Genomic DNA, 23,059 nt, shown 5'->3' with positions numbered 1-23,059 from the left:
CTCAACCATTGGTCTGTAACCACTAATCCTCCACATCTCTTGTCCAAAAGTTTCACCCACAAAGATTCTGTTCCGTTACTGGGATCTAATTTGAGTTCTTCTGCCATAATGTCATTTTTCACATATAATGCTACCCCACCCCCTCTTCGATTTTGCCTGTCTCTCCTAAACTGTGTGTATCCTCTCAACTTGTATTCATCCCCATCGTTTTGTGTAAGCCATGTTTCTGTCACTCCTAAAACATCATAGTCACATGCCAGCACTGTGGCTTCCAAGTCCAACATCTTGTTCCTTATACTCCTGGTATTGAGGTACAAACATTTCAGGACTTTCCTACTAGTAGGTTCCATTTTAAATTTTACAGGTTACATTTCAGCTGGCATTTTGTTTGTATTTTTTCCCATGTTATAGATCTATGTAGGATGTAATTTAACTAGATTAAAATTTTCTCCATATTTAGATATTTATCTTGCAGTACGAAATGCAATTCCTGTATATTGCAACCAGGTAGTGCCATTTTAGTTGTGTTTTCTGAGCATTTACATCCATGAGGAGGACATTTTGTTTTATTTCTCTGTTATTGCATGTTTGCTGAAGAGCCAAAATAAAATGTCAGAAGGCACCTGTACTCCCTGTTTTATTTGTTTTCCTTTAAAAAATACAGTGTGTATGAATTTGCTGCACTGAAAACAGTGTGACCCTGTGAAGGATCTGCTCTCATCTCTAACCACCTGGGCACTCTGTGCATGTCCAACCCAGCATCTCCAACCTTGTGACTTTGCTTTATATTTTTTGTGCAAAGTGACGTATTTCTTTCTGATATATATATTTTTTTGCAGAGTGGCATATTTGTTCTGCTATATGAAATATCCACGTTGGTATATGATTTATATTTTTGTTCCATATGATATATACATTTAGGTATATGATTTTTTAGTTTTTCTACTATATGATATATCCACTTTGGTATATGTATTATTTTTTCTGCCACATGACATATCCACTTTGGTATATGATTTCATTTTCTGTTATTTTTTAATTGAACGGCCCCTCATAGTGGCGTAGTCAGCCATTTTGGTTACCAATGTCTTGACCACCCGCCGGTGCCACCATCTGGGACATAAGGTTTCTGGGACGAGTAGTTATAAGACAATTTCATTTAAGATACTTAAGAGATATATATATATATATATATATATATATATATATATATATATATATATATATAATTTTCTTCCTAATACAATCATATTTTTTTTAAATGAGTATATGAGTTTATGTATTTTATTGGCAACTGTCAGGGCATGTACTAAACAATCAGAAACACACAGGAGACCAATACGCATACAGATCTACAAGGTACCTCCCGTCACCACCTTGGGGTGCAAACAGTGACATCATTTATAATACTGTATCTGTCGCAGCATATAAATATGAGTCACTCATCTGAGTAGAACAAAATACCACATAAAGTGCTTTATTATAGAACAGGACAAACAGATGTCTCACGTCCTGATGCTTATAAGTTTATTATTATAATTACATGTGGTGAGTATTATTTTCATTCTCTTACTGTTATTTGGTGTCTGTATATGTTGGTTGCCTAAAACATTGTAATTAAGCATATTACTAATTACTATTATTATCACTGATTGACTGAGTGTTAAAAAGATTTTCTAGAAATACACAGTAGATAAAATAAAGACTCTCCTTTATAATGTATGCTGTACTTGAGACGTTTATGCAGTCTGCATGCCATCAAATCGATAACTAAGGAATTGGCTGGAAATACATTATAATAAGACATTACAGGAAGATTCAACATTTTAATACTGATCTGTATATTCAGCACTTAAATATTGGGTAAAACTTGTAACCTTATCTCATCAGAACTAAATTAATTTGTAGGGCATGTCAGTAAACTTGAGGTTGTTGTTTTTTTCAGCCAATGAATTGTTGGAATATATAATGATGCAAAAGAGACATACTTGTATGCTGGGTTCATAGACTGTACGTACAATGCAGTACACCGTACACTTATGTACACTTATTTTTAATGTCTGAAATGTTTTTGCAAAGAAATACTTGGGCATTCCTGTGAAAGATCAATGTCCATTGCACATGTGCCCATATCGTATTCTCGTGTTAATATTAAACTAAAATTAAGGTTATTGCTTTTGTAATTACAGATGAGAGCTTGAAGACTGAAACCTGCCCATGAACTCCCCGAATTCAACACTCGCTCCGAACGCTACGTTTGTTCGGCCTCAGTTCTTTTATATCAGTGGCTTATCTAACCTACCAGATGCAAAGTATTACTATATTTTCTTGTGTTTTGTTTATGTGGTAACTATATTAGGTAATTCCTTCATCCTGTTCATTATATACATGGAGCGTAGCCTTCACACCCCTAAGTATGTTGCTGTTTGTAATTTAGCTATAGTTGATGTTTGTGGCAGCACAGCAATTATACCAAAGTTAATTCACACTTTCCTCTTTGATTCTCAGTTCATCAGATATGAAGCTTGCTTGGCTAATATGTATTTTGTACTTTTCTTCTCCGCCATGCAGTCACTCACTCTTGTTGTACTAGCTTATGACAGGTTTGTTGCTATATGCTTTCCACTGAGATATCACACTATTATCACCAGTACTTCGATGGTTGTGATTTTAGCAGTAATGTGGGCTATCAAAGCAATAATGGTAATTACAGCCACACTTTTATTTACCAGATTGTCCTTTTGTAGATCTATAGTGATAACCAGCTATTTTTGTGATTATGGACCTGCAATTCTTCTGGCTTGTAATGATAATTCTCCAAGTTTCATAATGGGAATATTGGGAACAACATTATCTTTTGTGGCGCCAGTTGCAGTGATTGCGTTATCTTATGTATGTATAATATTTGCATTGTTAAAAATTGCAACACAGGAGGGACGTTTGAAAGCCATGAAAACATGCACCTCCCACTTAATTTTGGTGGCAATTTTTTATCTTCCAATTTGTGCCACTTATATTTCCACATTGAGCTCCACCATTCATCCAAATGCCAGGATAATTAATACATCCTTGGCTTGCGTCATTCCACCAATGCTGAACCCTATCATCTATTCTTTAAAAACAGAGGAAATCATGTCAACAATAAAAAAGCTTTACAAAAAAAGTAACAAGCTAAATTCATATGGAACAGAATAATAAGACTTATGTAAGTAGAATGTGATTTAAAAATAAATGAATGAACATAAAATCACTGGAAATATGAACTGGAAAAGAAAATGAGGATAAACACTGAATGATGTCTATTGGGAAGAAGTAATTCCTAGGCAAAATGTAGAATAATGTGAGAGAATAAACACAGTAACGTGGGCTTTCAAGATGTATGTACAATGTGGTTATAAATCAAATTAATGAAGTTAAAATGGTTTTAGTCTGGTAATATACACTGATAGAGAAAGTGAGAATGAACACTGAATGAGCTTTATTGGGGTGAATTAATTCCTGAGCAAATGTTGTCTTTCATGTACTGAAGACAGGCCCATGGTGTCAGAATGACAGTTTATTTCTTACAGCACTATAATGAGGCTGTGCCAGGTTTGTGACAGTTAATCCGCTCCCTGTTGGCTGACCGCTCCAGACTAGAGAGTTTAGGGGAACATTGCTGTGTATTGATGTATTTTTTTTTTCTCTGCTGTATTTCAATTATTTGGTGTTAAGTCATAGTAATGCCACATTAAATGGAAAAAATAAATGTATAAGTGCAATGCAAAATAAACTTGAAATTATTTATACCTTATCATTTCTGTATGAAGCAAATTATTTTGTGATGTATGATGTTTGCTAGACGTTTGATCCAACATACTGACAAAATAGCATTGAGATTGTATTATAAGATTTATTATGTTTATAATCCCATCTGTTTCTTAATATTGCTAGTTCTTTCATTAAGCAGCAGGTAGAAGAGTAGGGGTAGATTCAACAGCAGAGATTGAACATCTGTAAAGGGGGTCTAGTCCCTTAGAGTGCATGCAGATGTTTCTGTCACGGTCCATGGGGCAGGGGGATTCATAAAGCTCGGTGGGAGAAGCAGATGATGGCGAGCAGGTGTATGGTGAGTAATCAGAGTGGTGTTGTGAGATTGAATGAGTGACTGATTGAAGCTGGAAGAGGTGACTGGTATGGAGAGGGTAATGACAACCTCTGCTGGGCACTGGTGGAAGTGCATGATACTGCAGTTGTTACACTTTCTGAATGCTGTCTGATTTAAATACGGCTTTCTGATTCAGGCAAATGGAAACATACATGTTGTTGATGCTGGGCTACTTCGCAAAGAGGTGATGTTACACTGCAATTCTGACTCCATCAAGACACACACTCACATACAAACTCACTTGTTTGTCCTGTCTCGTGTGGAAACTCGTTCTACAGGTAATTCTGCCCCCTGTTGACAGTAATACAGTGTCACAGAGGCATCCCATAAAAAGCTCTATCCTGCTGCCACAGATACATGTACAACTGACACACTGTGAGAAGGAGATGGAGTGGGTAAAGGAACAGAAATATATGTAAAATGATTGAGAAGAGTTACTAAACAGGATGGAAGAACCAAAGCAGGAAAAACAGTAGAGACTTCAGAGGGAGTAGGTGTGGAATTAGCAATTGAAAGCAAGGAAACAGAAGGCATAGCAGGAGTGGTAAATATAAGTGGCTCTTTACATTTTTTAGTATTATCATTAATTAATGCAGTATTTGCACTTTATTGGGCTTTATATTTATATGTATATATCCACCTGTCAGGGAGGCAGACAAGGGATGCCAGGTCTTTTGACAATCTGGTCCAGGGTTGACTCGATTAGCCTAAGCATTCTTGCATGGTCCCCTAGCATTGCACCCTGCTTGACTAAAATGGATTTAAACTCCAGGAGCTTCAATGTATCCATGGAAAAAGGTGAAGTTTACTGTCAGGGAGGCAGCCAAGGGATGCGGACCCAGGTGCGGAGCACAGTAGAAACCAGTGGTTAGGCAGGCGGTCTTGGGCTGGCAAACAGGTATGTAGGGGAAGGCCAGAATCAAGGTAGGTTAAATAGGCATAGGCTCACTGATCAGACGAACCAGCCAAGACAGACAATTCAAAAGTGAGGGTAGAATAAGACAAGCCGAGATTGAGAACAAAAGGATCTATCACTAGTTAAATGCTCAGCATTGCAGGCACAAAAGGCAAGACAAAACTTTGCAATTAAGGAGTGTCACAAAGTTAAAGTGTATACAAAGAGGAATGAGCACAGAGATGGTTTTTATACAGAAAATTCTGCTGGTCCCAAATCATCACTACTACATTATTGCATGTTCCCTGTTACCAGGCACTGCACCATTCTCACCACCTTTATCCTTGCTGATAGTGCTGCATTTCTGACAATTGTGGAAGAAACTGCATTCCAAATATTCAATTTCTGTCCAATCTATATCATCACAATAACTCTTCATTATCATACCGCTGTAACACATTTCCTTTCACAGAAGGCGCGCTCATTAGTCTTCTCATTGCTGCCATCTACCAACTCCTAACTAGTTAGGGGACCTTGTAGTCGAGTTAGGAGTACTTTTAATTCTAATGAATATTGATGAATAGCTTTTACTCCTAAGAGTAAAAGTAGCACCAAACTGACATCATTCGCAGATAATTCAGGCACTTAGGACTGATTTAACACTCTCAGTGTTATGCATATGGACACTGGTCTCCCTCCTGAGCGGACAGCCCTGGCAGCTTCCCCTTAAGGGTAGACCTGCGGTGCTAGGCACAGTGCACACTGTGGCACCCTAACCCAGGCCTGCTCCAGCTCTGGGCCTGGTCTCTGAGCAGGATCATCCAACATCCTGGGGTCTGTTGGAAGTGGAAGTGTCCACTATACAGTCGGTGAGAGCTCCCTTTACAAGGTCACAGTACTCCTACCACTGGCAGACTTTCCAAACTTGGTGCCAGGACAAGGTTCATAGTGCAATTTCTGCAGGAGCAGTTTCCATCCATGCCCAAGGTGTAACTGGTGGCCATCTCCGGGTGTCATGCCTGGATCGATGGTGAGCCACCTGGGCCCCATTTGTTTACTTTCCCTGCCTGCCTGGCACCCTGATGTAGTGCTGGAAGTACTTTCCAAAGCCGCATTTGAGCCATTGCAATCAGCTGACCTCAGGTTAGTGTTACTGAAGGCCACATTTCTCCCGGTGATAACATCTGCCAAATGTGAGAGAGAGTTGCATGCTCTGTCCTTACACCCCTCATGGGTACGTTTTGCAGGAGGATGGGTCCAGGGATATCTCCCTTCTATGTGAACAGGCCAGTAGAGTTGATGGCTGTTCATCCTCTTCCCTTCTCTTTGGAGGAGGAGAGTTGGCTACACCTGCACCTGCGCAGGCCCTTAGGTTCTACATGAACCACACTAAAGACATTTGGCATGCTGACCAGGTATTTGTGTCTATGGTGAGCGGATACAGGGCCAGGTGCTTTCCAAATAGTGCCTCTTGCACTGGATCGTGAACACAATCTCCATAGCCTACAAGTCAGCAGGAAAGCTGTTACATGAACACTGGTGGCACACTTGACTCGAGGGGTGACTTTGTTGTGGGACCTGCCCCATTGACTGACATTTGTTTGTCTGTGAGCTGGGTGTTACAAACTCCCCTCTTGGTCTAGGATCTAGGGGTAGAAAGTGTGTGAATAGCCTGTGCTGCCGAGATAGTGTTTGCTGAACCACCCATTTTAGTATCATCTGCAAACTTGAGAAGTTTGCTAACTATCCCAGAGTCCAGATCATTAATATAAATTAGAAAAAGCAAAGGCCCTAGTACTGATCCCTGTGGAACTCCACTAACAACCTCACTCCAGTTAGAAGCGACTCCTCTAATCGACACCCTCTGTTACCTATACATCAACCAGTTCATAATCCAGCTACTTACATTACCCTGAATGCCTACAACTTCCAATTTGAGGATCAGTCTTTGGTGTGGAACCTTCTCAAAAGCTTTCTGAAAATCTAAGTATAACATATCATATGCTTTCACATGCAGAGGTGGAAAGAGTACTGAAAAGTCCTACTCAAGTAGATGTACTGTTAATTTGATTAAATTTTAGACGTAGAAGTAAAAGTACTGGTATAAAAAACTACTCAAGTAAGAGTAAGAAGTAGCTAATTTAAAAAGTACTCAGAGTACAAGATACGTAGTTACTTTCATCAAAGCACTGTCACATGATCTCCAAGCAAACACTAACTAACTAACAAACATTAATATAAACATGAAGTGTCCCAGTAAGGTGTTGGGTCACCATGAGCTGCCAGAACAGCTTCAATGCTCTTGGCACAGATTCTATGAGTCTCTGGACTCTACTGGAGGGATGAACACCATTCTTCCAAGAGATATTCCTTCATTTGGTGTTTTGATGATGGTGGTGGAGAGTGCTGCCTATCACGTCTGTCCAAAATCTCCCATAGGTGTTCAATGGGGTTTAGATCTGGTGACTGCAAAGGTCCTAGCATATGAGTTATATTATTTTCATACTCATCAAACCATTCAGTGACCCCTTGTGCTCTGTGGATGGGGGCATTGTCATCCTGGAAGAGACCACTCCCATCAGGATAGAAATGTTTCACCATAGGATAAAGGTGATCACTTTGTAATAATTTGCAGTGACCCTTCCCTCCAAGGGGACAAGTGGATCCAAACCATGCCAGGAAAACCGAACCAGAGGTCCCGAACCTGGCCGCCTCCGCCGAACCAGAGGTCCCAATCCAGATCCCGATCCCAGTCGCTGAACCAGAGGTCCAGATCCCGGTCCCAAACCCGGCCGCCGCCGTCGAACCAGCGGTCGCGATCCAGGTCCCGAACCTGGCCGCCACCGCCGCCGCACTAGAGATCCAGGTCCAGGTCCCGATCCCGGCCGCCGCTGCCGAACCAGAGGTCCAGATCCCGATCCCGAACCCGGCCGCCGCCGCTGAACCAGAGGTCCAGATCCCGGTCCCGATCCCGGCCGCCGCTGTCGAACCAGAGGTCCCGATCCAGGTCCCGATCCTGGCTGCCGCCGTCGAACCAGAGGTCGCGATCCAGGTCCCGAACCTGCAGTCACCGCCTTCACCGCCGCTGCCGCCAAGCCCGAGCAGTCGCCGGCTCCACCCTTGACGGTCCAGGCGCCTGTGTCTATGGGAGTCGCTTGGCCTTGGCCACGTCGGAGGTGTGGCTTTTTGGCCACAAGTCTTCCATGAAGGCCACTTCTGACCAGACTTCTCCAGACAGTAGATGGGTGTACAGGGTCCCACTGTTTTCTGCCAATTCTGAGCTGATGGTACTGCTGGACATCTTCCGATTGCGAAGGGAAGTAAGCATGATGTGTCTTTCATCTGCTGTAAGTTTCCTTGACCGACCAATACGTCTACGGTCCTCAACATTGCCCGTTTCCTTGTGATTCTTCAAAAGAGCTTGGACAGCACATCTGGAAACTCCTGTCTGGCTTGAAATGTCTGCCTGGGAGAGACCTTGCTGATACAGTATAACTACCTTGTGTCTTGTTGCTGTGCTCAGTCTTGTCATGGTGTATGACTTTTGACAGTAAACTGTCTTCAGCAACCTCACCTTGTTAGCTGAGTTTGGCTGTTCCTCACCCAGTTTTATTCCTCCTACACAGCTGTTTCTGTTTCAGTTAATGATTGTGTTTCAACCTACATATTGAATGGATGATCATTAGCAACTGTCTGGAATAATTGTTTAATCATACACCTGACTACACTAACCTAAAGGATTATTAGGAACACCATACTAATACTGTGTTTGACCCCCTTTCGCCTTCAGAACTGCCTTAATTCTACGTGGCATTGATTCAACAAGGTGCTGAAAGCATTCTTTAGAAATGTTGGCCCATATTGATAGGATAGCATCTTGCAGTTGATGGAGATTTGTGGGATGCACATCCAGGGCACGAAGCTCCCGTTCCACCACATCCCAAAGATGCTCTATTGGGTTGAGATCTGGTGACTGTGGGGGCCAGTTTAGTACAGTGAACTCATTGTCATGTTCAAGAAACCAATTTGAAATGATTCGACCTTTGTGACATGGTGCATTATCCTGCTGGAAGTAGCCATCAGAGGATGGGTACATGGTGGTCATAAAGGGATGGACATGGTCAGAAACAATGCTCAGGTAGGCCGTGGCATTTAAACGATGCCCAATTGGCACTAAGGGGCCTAAAGTGTGCCAAGAAAACATCCCCCACACCATTACACCACCACCACCAGCCTGCACAGTGGTAACAAGGCATGATGGATCCATGTTCTCATTCTGTTTACGCCAAATTCTGACTCTACCATCTGAATGTCTCAACAGAAATCGAGACTCATCAGACCAGGCAACATTTTTCCAGTCTTCAACTGTCCAATTTTGGTGAGCTTGTGCAAATTGTAGCCTCTTTTTCTATTTGTAGTGGAGATGAGTGGTACCCGGTGGGGTCTTCTGCTGTTGTAGCCCATCCGCCTCAAGGTTGTACGTGTTGTGGCTTCACAAATGCTTTGCTGCATACCTCGGTTGTAACGAGTGATTATTTCAGTCAAAGTTGCTCTTCTATCAGCTTGAATCAGTCGGCCCATTCTCCTCTGACCTCTAGCATCAACAAGGCATTTTCGCCCACAAGACTGCCGCATACTGGATGTTTTTCCCTTTTCACACCATTCTTTGTAAACCCTAGAAATGGTTGTGCGTGAAAATCCCAGTAACTGAGCAGATTGTGAAATACTCAGACCAGCCCGTCTGGCACCAACAACCATGCCACACTCAAAGTTGCTTAAATCACCTTTCTTTCCCATTCAGACATTCAGTTTGGAGTTCAGGAGATTGTCTTGACCAGGACCACACCCCTAAATGCATTGAAGCAACTGCCATGTGATTGGTTGGTTAGATAATTGCATTAATGAGAAACTGAACAGGTGTTCCTAATAATCCTTTAGGTGAGTGTATATGCCTACAAAATCAGTGACTGTGTGCAAGTGTACCTAGAAGAATTGATGCTGTTTTGAAGGCAAATATGAATTTGATGTAGATTTTTCTTCTGTTCACTCACTTTGCATTTAGTTAATTGATAAATATAATCTATTAACATGTCTATTTTTGAAAGCATTTTTTCACACCTGCCAAAATCTTTTGCACAGTACTGTACATAAACAAGATAAATAATAATAAAATAAACTTTACACAAAAATTGAGTAAACTGGTTTATAAATCGGTATGCATATACAGACATATACAATTATAAAACAAAGAATCAGTTATAAAAATAGCATAAAACTGAAACATAGCCTAGCAATGTGAAAGCGCTTTGAAATTGCTCGGTCTTACAGATGAGAACATCAAAGCAGAAAATGCGCTTTTCAACACTACAGTGCCCTATAAAAGAAACAGATCAAACAGATCAAGACATTGATCCACAGACCTGGGTTTGCAACATCAAGATTTAATTCCCAAAGAAAGCTGATCAGAGGATAGACAGATGGGAGCTATAGCAGGTACAAATCTGAATATTTGACTTAGCAGCCTATAAATAATTTCCCTAATTTCTTTAAGTACTGTTGGAAATATACCATCCGGCCCAGGTGATTTGTTTGTTTTTAATTCTGCTAGTCCCTTTAGTACCTCCTCCTCATTTATCCTGATCTCTCTTAGGGTTTGACTGGACTGATTGTTAACCTGTGGCATGGTATCTTTTTCCTTTTGTAAAAACCTCTGTGAAATACTCATTTAGAACATTTGCCACATCTTGTTCATTTTCCAATATACTTACATTTTTGCCCTTTATCTGTTTCACTTCCTCCTTTATTGATCTCTTGCTGTTGTAGTATTGAAAAAGATCTTTGCATTAGTTTTAGCTCCAAGGGCTATGTTTCTTAAGATCTCTTTGCAGTTCAACATATTCTTTGTATTTTGTTTCGTCTCTATCCCTTTTGTATGCGCTAAACAGCATTTTCTTTCTCTTGATATAATTTTTTTGCATACTTCTATTAAATCATTTTGGCCAATGTTTTTTGGTAATCAATTTGCTATATTCTGGTACAAATTTCTCCTGAGCCTCAAGTAGTATATTCTTAAAATATAACCATCCATTTTCAACTGAATCTGTATTCAGTGTGCACCAGTCTAACGCTGAGTGCCACCTCATACCTTCAAGGTTTGCTTTTCTTAAATTGTAAACCATTGTTTTACACTTGGTCCTTGCTTTTTTTTTAACACAACACCCTCCTAGCCTAGCCCAAAAATACACATTGTGGCACCCCGTTGAAGAACTGCATTTCTTTCCCTGTGTGTCTGTGTAAACAAGGTCACTGTGTCACTGTCTCACTGTGCTACGGTACTGTGCTATAGTTCAACCCTGATACCTAGAAGAACAGAGTCTGATCAGAACCAGTTTTTACCAGCAATTTGGGCTTGATACACCATACAAACCCCCCTTATATTAAACATTACGTATGTCTTAATTCCTCCCTGGTTTGACTATATATGGGTCTTCCTGAGCAGTTGTCATGCAGAAACCAAACTTCCACTCATCACGGGACAGACATGTGGGCCCTGTTATCTTTCTCTCCTGTCTGGTCTGCATAAAAGTGTCAGTAGTTTGTAACTTCTCTATGACTGTTCTTGAGATTGCATCTTGAACCTCTTCCTTGCAGCTGCTTGTAATAAAAATTGGAGGTACATCTCTCTCTGGATTTCTACAACTCTTCACCGTGAAGGACTAGCCTAGTGTGTTGAAACAGAAACCCAATCCTATGCGATGTGAATTTCAGCCCTGGGGCGTCTAACCTACCTACCTCTCCCTCCCCAGGCTTATTACAGGGATGGGTGACAGTGTTATTGAAACAAATAAGATATACATAAGACAATACAAGCAAAACCTGCGGGTACAACAACAGCAAACACACAGAGCACTGAACAGCACATACAACACATTCAGAATGACGAGCCTCCTGCCAGAGAAAACAGGAGGGGTGAAGTAGTCACGGAGCCTCCTCTGATTGAATGACGAAAACAAATGGACCAATGATGAGTGATGAGGGAGGAACCCAGACCTGAGAGAGAGTCAGAGCATAAACGGGAAAACAATGACACCACACAGACTGCACAAGTGTGGGGTCGTAACACTTGGCCTCACCACACTTTTGTTCAATTCAATTTAACCAAAAAGAATTTGACAGTCCAGTAGATTTTCATGTATAAAGAGTCTCCAGCATAAGCAAGTTACATACTAGAGACAATCAGAGTTCCCTCCTGAGGTTATATTATTCAGGGTGCAAGTACTCCCATCCCTCCAATAATAACAGCTTCTGACACCAATACATGCGGTGATGCGCAGTAGCGCGAACCCTGAAAACAGGCACGTGGCGCACTGCGCGCCCCCCACTCACACTCCAGGAAGCGCAACAGAGTGACGCAGCCGAGAGACACCAACACCCCCTCCTGCTCTGTAAGTTTAGACCAGTTTAAATACTCCAAGACTTCCTGCAGCACAGATTTAAATTTAGTGTTAGAAATAAAATGTATATTCTACCCCAACAAACTGCATTCATGATTCATTAAGAACCAAAACAGACATTAGCAAACAACACCGCAATGCCGGTAAACATGGGCTACAATGATGGCTGTAACTGGCTTCCAGTTATGAGTCCAGAGCCCTAACCACTACTCCACAGTGCTACCGTAACCCTCTGTTCCTTCCAAAAGTGCTGTCTCTATTCCATGTCAACAGGCCTATTGAGTTGATGGCTTTTCATCCTCCTCCCTTTACTTCGGAGCAAGAGAGTCGGCTTCACCTGCTTTGCCCTGCTCGGGCCCTCAGGTGCTATTTGGAACACACTAAGAACATTAGGCACTTGCACCAACTGTTTGTGTCCTATGGAGCGTGGACACAGGGTCAGGTGCTTTGAAAGCAGCGCCTCTTACATTGGATTGTGGACACTATTAGCATGGCCTACGAGTCCACTGGGACCCTGGTGCCTGAACATCTGGTGGCCCATTTGACTTAAGGCGTTGCCACATCATGGGCCCTTTTTCAAGGTGCCCCCTTGGCAGACATCTGGGCGGCTGCAGCTTGGGCTTCGCCGCTCACCACATTTGTCCGGTTCTACATGTTGGATGCGACAGGACCGGCTCTCTATATTGGGAACACTGTTTTGGGTTCAGTTGAGCTTCAAAAGCCCTGTGAGGCACATACTTCTGGCCTTGTATTACCTACCTCCCCTTTGTCCTTGACAGCACATCCAGGAAGGTTCAGCCTGAGATGGAGATGAAGAGGACTGCTTCCCTAAATACCGGACTATGCCTTCCAGTCGAGCACCCGAGAGAGCTGCTCCTGGTATGTGAATATGGCCCTGTAGAGCAGAATTGGCTCAATAAAGCAGATCCAGAGCATGAGAGATTCCCTTACAGAGAGACAGAGACTGCAAGCAGCACAGGAAACGTGGAGAAAGCAGGAGAGGGGACAAGCCAGTTGTGTAGTGAGACTGTAATAGCAAGCGGGACTCTGGGCGCAGTGACTTACTGGCAACAGGACTGAGTGGAGACATGCTGGAAAGCAGAGAGATGGCAAGACTGGAAAATAAAGACCCCAACAACGGCTTGGTTACAGGGAAGGGAATGTATGGCTCTTTAAATTAAGTAAACTGGTTTATTAATAAATATTCTGGATTACACAGACATGTAATGAGAATATGACAAATGTAAATTGAGACAACATGGTGAAAGGTTTCTTTAATGTGCTGCCAGTTTTCACATCTGGGCATATGCCAAGAAATAAAACAAAAACAAAACAAAAGGATGGTGTTGCCTGCATTGGTAGGCTTCATCCTACAGCCACAGCATCGCATATCCTGGGTGAAGAGGAGGAAGACTACTGCACTTTGCACTTTTGAAAGGAGCTCTTTTGCATCAAGGACTGTAATCAGTGCTGTTTGAAACTCTGGGTTTTGGGGGCAAGGAAATTGCTGCTAGTTTATGAATAGGTTTTAAGAAATATAGTGGGAGGGTACTTTTAGATTAGTTTTACCCCATTTTGACTCCACTGCACGTAGCATTGATGTAAATATTACCATATTTTATGTTTACTCTAGAATTACCCATTAACTGCAACAAACCAAATCACCCACTATCTGTATAAGCACTTTGTTAATTTTACTCTCATGAGGACTGAGATTGTATTTTCTTGCTAATACGATAATGTTTTTATTTATTTTATTGGCAACTGTCAGGGGATCTACTAAGAAACAATCAAATACACACAGGAGACCAATACACATACAGATCTACAAGGTGCCTTCCTTCACCACCCTGGGATGTAAACAGTGATGTCATTTCTGATACTGTATCTGTCGCAGCATATAAATATTATTCACTCAACTGAGTAGAACAAAATAGCACATAAAGTACTTTTATTACAAAAGAGGACAAACAGACGTCTCAAGTCCTGATGCCTATAAGTTTATAATTATAATTATATGTGAGTATTATTATTTTCTGTCTCTTACAGTTATCTGTATATGTTGGTTTCCTGTAAAATTTAAAATAAACACATTATTACTTACTATAATTATCAGAGTGTTAAAATGATTTTCTAGAAATACACAGTTGAAACTCTCCTTTATAATATATGTTGTACTTGAAATGTTTATGACATACAAATCCTGCATGCCAATTAATCTATAATATGAATACATTAAAATAAGATATACCAGGAAGACTAAACATTTTAATACTGATCTGCATATTTTAAACTTAAATATTGGGTAGAATGTGTAACCTCATATTTTTTATCAAACTAAATTAAGCTGTAGGGCATTTCAGTAAACTTGATATTTATATTGCAGCAAATTAATTGTTGAAATATATAATTATGCAGAAGAGACAAACTCATATGCTGGGTTCATAGACTGAACATACAATACAGTACATCATGCACTTATGTACCAGTGAAAACTGGGTCTACTAAAATACTTTTGTGACTTGACTATGTGTAATCAGCAAAAAAAAAAAAAAAATCTTATAGTAAGTACCTTTAACAGTTGAATTCTAATCTGATAGGCTTCCTAATCAGAATCCTATCTTTCATGGATGAAATGTTTTTGCAAATAAATACTTGGGCATTCCTGTGAAAGATCAAATGTGCCCATATTCTCATGTTAAGATTAAGCTAATATAAAGGTAATGACTTTTGTAATTACAGATGAGAGCTTGAAGACTGAAACCTGCACATGAACAATCTGAATTCAACACTCGCTCCGAACGCTACGTTTGTTCGGCCTCAGTTCTTTTATATCGGTGGCTTATCTAACCTACCAAATGCAAAGTATTACTATATTTTCATGTGCTTAATTTATGTGGTAACAATATTAGGTAATTTCTTCATCCTGTTCATTATATACATGGAGCGTAGCCTTCACACCCCTAAGTATGTTGCAGTTTGTAATTTAGCTATAGTTGATGTTTGTGGCAGCACAGCAATTATACCAAAGTTAATTGACACTTTCCTCTTTGATTCTCAGTTCATCAGATATGAAGCTTGCTTGGCCAATATGTGTTTTGTACTTTTCTTCTCTTCCTTGCAGTCACTTATTCTTGTTGCACTAGCCTATGACAGGTTTGTTGCTATATGCTTTCCACTGAGATATCACGCTATTATCACCAATACTTCGATGGTTGTGATTTTAGCAGTAATGTGGGCTATTGCAGCACTAGTGGCAATTACAGCCACACTTTTATTTACCAGATTGTCCTTTTGTAGATCTATAGTGATAAACAGCTATTTTTGCGATTATGGACCTGCGTTTCATCTAGCTTGTAATGACAATTCTCCAAATTTCATAGTGGCAACATTTGGAACAACAATATTTTTTGTGGCGCCAGTCGCAGTGATTGTATTATCTTATGTATGTATAATATTTGCACTGTTAAAAATTGCAACACATGAGGGACGTTTGAAAGCCATGGGAACCTGCACCTCCCACCTACTTTTGGTGGCAATTTTTTACCTTCCAATATGTGCCACTTATATTGCCACATTGAGCTCCACCATTCATCCAAATGCCAGGATAATTAATACATCCTTGGCTTGCGTCATTCCACCAATGCTGAACCCTATCATCTATTCTTTAAAAACAGAGGAAATCATGTCAACAATTAAAAAGCTTTACAAAACAATGAACAATCTAAATTCACATGGAGATATTGAGATATGGAGATGACTTGAGATATTATACACCACGACATGTAGACTTTAATGATGTAAGTAGAATGTTTTAAAACAAATTAGTGAAACTAAAATCACTGGTAATATAAACTGGAAGGGAAAATGAGGATAAACACTGAATGATGTCTATTGGGGTGAAGTAATTCCTAGGCAAAATGTAGAATAATGTGAGAGAATAAGCACAGTAATGTGTGCATTTAACATGTATGTAGAATGTTTTTAATCAAATTAGTGAAGTTATAATGCTTTTAGTATGTTTTTTCTCTGAAAAAGAAAGTGAGGACGAACCCTGAATGATCCTTATTGGGGTGAACTAATTCCTAAGCAAATGTTGTCTTTATACTGAAGACAGGCCCACAGTGTCAGAATGCCAGTTTATTTCTTAAAGCACTATAATGAGGCTGTGCCAGGTGTGTGACAGTTAATCCCCTGCCTGTTGGTTTACCACTCTAGACAATAGAGCTCAGGGGAACAATGCTGTGTGTTGATGTGTTTTCTGTTTTTTTTCTGCTCTTCCATAATTTGATGTTAAGTTATATTACACATGAAATGGAAAATAAATGTATAATAAGTGCATTATTTGTACCTTTTCAATGTTGTACGAAGACATTTGCTAGAAGTTTCATCCAACATACTGACAAAATAGCTTTGAGATTTCATTAATTTTACTTTCATCATGTTTATGAACCCATTTGATTTTCAAGTTTGACTAGTTCCCTCATTAAGCAGCAGGTAGAAGGGTAGATGTGGATTCAACAGCAGAGATTGAAAGTCTGTAAAGGGGATCTCGGCTGTGTTGTTGATGCTGGGCTACTTCACAAAGAGGTGATGTTACACTGCAATTCTGACTCCATCAAGACATACTAACATACAAAACTCACTTGTTTGTCCTGTCTCATGTGGAAACTCGTTGTACAGGTAATTCTGCCCCCTGCTGACAGTAATGCAGTGTTTCACAGAAGCATCCCATAAAAGGCCATATCCTGCTGCCACATGTACATGTGACACACTGTGAGAAGGGCATGGAGTGGGTAAAGGAACAGAAATAGAAGTAAAATTATTGAAAATAGTTAATTAAGAAAGAGGAAGGAAGAACCAAAGCAGGAAAAGCAATAGAGACTGAAGGGGGAGTAGTTGTAGAATTAACAATTGAAGGCAAGGAAATAAAGGCATAGAAGGAGTGGTAAATTGAAATGCCTCTTGGCTTTTTATTATAATTGTTAATAAAAGCAATATTTGCGCTTCATAGCTGGGCTTTATAGATCCATGTATATATCCACCCAACCGAGTCGCTACATTTATATTTGTATATACATATTATCATTATAATGATACACCGATCAGCCATAACATTTTGACCACCTGCCTAATATTGTGTAGGTCCCCCTTTTGCGGCCAAAACAGCCCTGACCCATCAAGGCATGGACTCCACTAGACCTCTGAAGGTGTGCTGTGGTATCTGGCACCAAGACGTTAGCAGCAGATCCTTTAAGTCCTGTAAGTTGCAAGGTATGGCCCCCATGGATCGGACTTGTTTGTCCAGCACATCCCACAGATGCTCGATTGGATTGAGATCTGGGGAATTTGGAGGCCAAGTCAACACCTTGAACTCGTGATTCATCAGACCAGGACACCTTCTTCCATTGCTACGTGGTCCAGTTCTGATGCTCACGTGCCCATTGTAGGTGCTTTTGGCAATGGACAGGGCTCAGCATGGGCACCCTGACTGGTCTGCGGCTACTGCGTTGCACTGTGTGTTCTGACACCTTTCTATCAGAACCAGCATGATTTTTTTCAGCAATTTGAGCTACAGTAGCTCATCTGTTGGATTGGACCACACAGGCCAGCCTTCACTCCCCACGTGCATCAATGAGCCTTGGCCGCCCATGACCCTGTCACTGGTTCACCGCTTTTCCTTCTTTGGACCACTTTTGATAGGTACTGACCACTGCAGACCGGGAACACCCCCAAGAGCTGCAGTTTTGGAGATGCTCTGACCCAGTCATCTAGCCATCACAATTTGGCCCTTGTCAAAGTCGCTCAGATCCTTTACGCTTGCCCATTTTTCCTGCTTCTAGCAAATCAACTTTGAGGACAAAATGTTCACTTATGCCTAATATATCCCACCCACTGACAGGTGCCATGATAACGAGATTATCAGTGTTATTCACTTCACCTATGGTCATGATGTTATGGCTGATCAGTGTATATTGTGTGTAAACAGCAGGTCTGTGGCTCCATCCTAAATCTTGTGGACTGGAGCATCACTGTACTGTTCAGTTGAGAAGGATGCTCCTGTGCTGCACGATGGCAGCATAAATGTTCCTGCTGCCACGTTATACATACTGTTGTCTTTCAGCTCGGCTACTCTGATTGGCTAGCCGACTGTGTATTATGTTTATTTTCAGTGGGTCTGTGGCCCCGCTCCTGTTGGATCAGGGGTCCACTACCATGATAATGCATGGAGGGTGTACAAGTTGCTTGATTGCCGCGCCATATATTGTGCAAGTAGATTACGGCCTCGCTACTAGCTGGACTAGTAGAGCAGCCAGCCTTGCTACTGTAAGCGGAGGATGTAGGAGTTGACCTCTATAGCCCCGCTTTGTATAAGCTGATTCTAGAAAATAAGAGCGTGACTGTGGTCCTCGCTCCTGGGTGGCCCAAGTGTGGCCCTACGGGGCCCCTGGGATTACTGTCTGGAGTTGTGTTGCTGAGGCCCCTGTTGGGCTAAAATTGCACCTTATGTATTGTATATACCCACTGTATAACTGTTAGAAAATATAAGAAACTTTCCAGTAAGTTACTAGTTAAAACTTGTTCTTATTAGGATTCCTCTGCTCTTGTTATGATTTCTCTGCTCAGACTTATCTGTGTGGCAGATGGAAATAATTTCTGGTGCCATGGCTGTTCTTTGGGTAACGAACCAAAATTATCTATAACACGTTCCTAGCAGTAAAGTGTGTACTATGTCCTTGGTACCAGCACTTCCATGTCTGGACTAATTACAAAGAAAACCTTATAAATTATTGTTTCCCATGTCTCTGAGCTGCCCCGGGACATATGACCAGAAAATATCATCCAGGTTCGGGACGGCCCCGAAACTCATGTGAAACACTGCATGTAGATGTATAAAAGGCTGTGTGAAACTGTCAATAAACTGAGGATAAACGAACAAACTTTGTGTCCATGACTTTACTTCCCGGGCCTGTTTCCTGCTGAAAAGTCTCTACTGTTGCTGGAAGCACTCACTGGGGTGCCTGATTCACTGGAATCCGAAGGGTTGCTTCAACTGAAGCGTTGTACCTTAACAGCCCCCTAGCGGTGCAACTCGGGGCAGGCTCCCTTATCAGCTCGCTGCCTCCTCCCTTGCAATGGTTTTGTTATACAGTAACCCCTCCCCTTTGGGCAGTGCTTCCGACTTGAAAGATAACGATTGGTTGCGAATGCAACCCCGGTTATCTGAAAAAGGAAGCACTGCGCAAGGGTTGCAAGGTCGCGCGGGAGAACTAGCTCACAGAAAAAGAGGACGAACCTGCGTAAACGTTAACTTATACAAAGAGGAAGGGACCTGTTTTGAGTGACGTGTGCAGGGGCTAGTGGTAGCTTTGATAAAGTGACCTTTTTGATCGGGTTCCTACGGAAGTGCGTAGAAACCCCTCCCCCTTGGGCAGTGCTTCCTTTTTCAGATAACCGGGGTTGCCTTCGCAACCTATCGTTTTAGATTAGTTTAGGACTTTTAGATTAGTTTTACCCCATTTTGACTCGTAGCATTGACGTAACTATTACCATATTTTCTGCTTACTCTTGACTTACACATTTACTGCAACAAACCAAATCACACAGTGTCAATTTTACTCTCATGAGGACTGAGGTTGTATTTTCTTGCTAATACGATAATATTTTTGAAATTAGTATGCTCCTATTTATTTTATTGGCAACTGTCAGGGGATCTTCTAAGAAACAATCAAATACACACGAGACCAATACACATACAGATCTACAAGGTGCCTCCCTTCACCACCCTGGGGTGCAAAGAGTGACATCATTTTTAATACTGTATCTGTCACAGCATATAAATATGATTAACTCCACTGAGTAGGACAAAATACCAAATCAAGTGTTTTTATTGTAGAATTGGACAAACAGACATTTCAAGTCCTGATGCCTTTAAGCTTATATTTATAATTATATGTGGTGAATATTATTATTTTCTTTCTCTTACTGTAATTTGGTATCTGTATATGTTGGTAGCCTAAAATATTGTAATTAAGCATATTACTAATTACTATTATTACTGATTGAGTGTTAAAATGATTTTCGAGAAATACACAGTACAGAAAATAAAGGCTCTGCTTTCTGATATACTGTATGCCAGAGGTTCTCAATCCAGTCCTGGAGTACCCCCTGCCCTGCTGGTTTTTGTCCCAACCTTGGTCTTAATTACATAATTGAATGGTATATTGCTTTATTAGGTCAATTAAGGATTAAATTAAGCAATTAATCAGAAAATCATTATACTAAGTACATTAACAGTTGAATTATAATCTGATAAGCTTCCTACTCAAAATCTGTCATGGCTGAAATGTTTTTGCAAATAAATACTTGGGCATTCCATGTGCCCATATCATATTCTCATGTTAATATTAAACTAAAATTAATGTAATGACTTTTGTAATTACAGATGAGAGCTTGAAGACTGAAACCTGGACATGAACTCCCTGAATTCAACAATTGATCTGAACGATACATTTGTTCAGCCTCAGTTCTTTTATATCAGTGGCTTATCTAACCTACCAAATGCAAAGTATTCCTATATTTTCTTGTGCTTTGTTTATGTGGTAACAATATTAGGTAATTCCTTCATCCTGTTCATTATATACATGGAGCATAGCCTTCACACCCCTAAGTATGTTGCCGTTTGTAATTTAGCTATAGTTGATGTTTGTGGCAGCACAGCAATTATACCAAAGATGATTGACACTTTCCTCTTTGATTCTCATTTCATCAGATATGAAGCTTGCTTGGCCAATATGGGTTTTGTACTTTTGTACTACGCCTCCTTGGAGTCACTCACTCTTGTTGCACTAGCCTATGACAGGTTTGTTGCTATATGCTTTCCACTGAGATATCACGCAATTATCACCAAAACCTCGATGGTTGTGATTTTAGCAGTAATGTGGGCTATTGCAGCAATAACGTTAATTACAGCCACACTTTTATTTACCAGATTATCCTTTTGTAGATCTATAGTGATAAACAGCTATTTTTGTGATTATGGAGCTGTGTTTCATCTGGCCTGTAATGACAGTTATGCAAATTTCATAATGGAAACATTGGGAACAACAATGTTTTTTGTGGCGCCAGTCCCACTGATTGCATTATCTTATGTATGTATAATATTTGCACTGTTAAAAAAAACAACACCGGAGGGACACTTAAAAGCCATGAAAACCTGCACCTCCCACCTAATGTTGGTGGCAATCTTTTTCCTTCCAATATATATCACTTACATTGTTGGAGTGAGCACCACCATTCATCCAGATGTCAAGATAATGAATACATCATTGGCTACTGTCATTCCACCAATGCTGAACCCAATCATTTATACATTAAAAACAGAGGAAATCATGTCAACAATAAGAAAGCTTTACAAGAAATGGAACAAGCTAAATTCACATGGAACAGAAGAATAACTTGAGAGAATAAGCGCAATAACGTGGGGTTTTAAGATGTCTGTAAAATGCGGTTTTAAATCAAATGACTGAAGTGAAAATTATGGTAATCTGGTAAAATACACTGGAAGAGAAAGTGAGGATAAACAATGATCCTTATTGTGTTGAACTAATTCCTAAGCAACATGTTGTCTTTCATGTACTGAAGACAAGCCCACGGTGTCAGAATGCCAGTTTATTTCTTACAGCACTATAATGAGGCTGTGCCAGGTGTGTGACAGTTAATCCGCTCCCTGTTGGTTTACCGTTCCAGACTAGAGAGCTCAGGGGAACAATGCTGTGTGTTGATGTGTTTTGTTTTCGTTTTTTTTCTGCTGTTTTATAATTTGATGTTATCATTACACATGAAATGGAAAATAAATGTATAATAAGTGCATTCTTTGTACCTTTTTCATTGTTGTATGAAGCAAATTCTTTTGGAATATGAGACATTTCCTAGAAGTTTCATCCAACATACTGATAAAATAGCTTTGAGATTTTATTATTTTACTTTTATTGTGTTTATGAACCCATTTGATTTTCAAGTTTGACTAGTTCCCTCATTAAGCAGCAGGTAGAAGGGTAGAGGTGGATTCAACAGCAGAGATTGAAAGTTTGTAAAGGGGACCTCGGCTGTGTTGTTGATGCTGGGCCACTTCACAAAGAGGTGATGTTACACTGCAATTCTGACTCCATCAAGACACACTCACATACAGAACTCACTTGTTTGTCCTGTCTCGTGTGGAAACAGGTAATTCTGCCCACTGTTGACAGTAATGCAGAGTTTCACAGAGGTATCCCATAAAAGGCCCTATCCTGCTGCCACATATACATGTAGAAGTGACACACTGTGAGAAGGACATGGAGTAGGTAAAGGAACAGAAATAAAAGTAAAATGATTGAAAATAGTTAATTAAGAAAGAGGAAGGAAGAACCAAAGCAGTAAAAGCAATAGAGACTGAAGGGACAGTAGTTGTAGAATTAACAATTGAAAGCTAGGCAACAAAAGGCATAGTAGGAGTGGTAAATTGAAGTGTCCCTTGCCTTTTTATTATTATTGTTAATAAAAGCAGTATTTGAGCTTCTC

At 40.5% G+C, this 23,059-nt stretch overlaps 3 protein-coding genes across 3 annotated transcripts; all 3 read left to right on the top strand.

The window, feature by feature from the left end:
* The first annotated feature begins 2,217 nt into the window (after positions 1-2,217).
* On the top strand, positions 2,218-3,195 carry LOC136747170 (olfactory receptor 1E16-like). The gene has a single exon (XM_066700126.1). The coding sequence runs from the start codon at positions 2,218-2,220 to the stop codon at positions 3,193-3,195; it is 978 nt and encodes a 325-aa protein (XP_066556223.1).
* A 12,071-nt stretch (positions 3,196-15,266) lies between these two features.
* On the top strand, positions 15,267-16,256 carry LOC136747169 (olfactory receptor 1E16-like). Its single transcript, XM_066700125.1, has one exon. The coding sequence runs from the start codon at positions 15,267-15,269 to the stop codon at positions 16,254-16,256; it is 990 nt and encodes a 329-aa protein (XP_066556222.1).
* A 4,714-nt stretch (positions 16,257-20,970) lies between these two features.
* Positions 20,971-21,954, top strand: LOC136747168 (olfactory receptor 1E16-like). Its single transcript, XM_066700124.1, has one exon. It carries the CDS (start codon positions 20,971-20,973, stop codon positions 21,952-21,954), a length of 984 nt encoding a protein of 327 aa, XP_066556221.1.
* The last annotated feature ends 1,105 nt before the right edge of the window (positions 21,955-23,059 follow it).

Source organism: Amia ocellicauda, chromosome 3 (assembly GCF_036373705.1).
Source record: "Amia ocellicauda isolate fAmiCal2 chromosome 3, fAmiCal2.hap1, whole genome shotgun sequence".
NCBI lineage: Eukaryota > Metazoa > Chordata > Actinopteri > Amiiformes > Amiidae > Amia > Amia ocellicauda.
The sequence above is the reverse complement of the archived record's forward strand: the minus strand, read 5'-3'. Positions and strand labels throughout refer to the sequence as shown.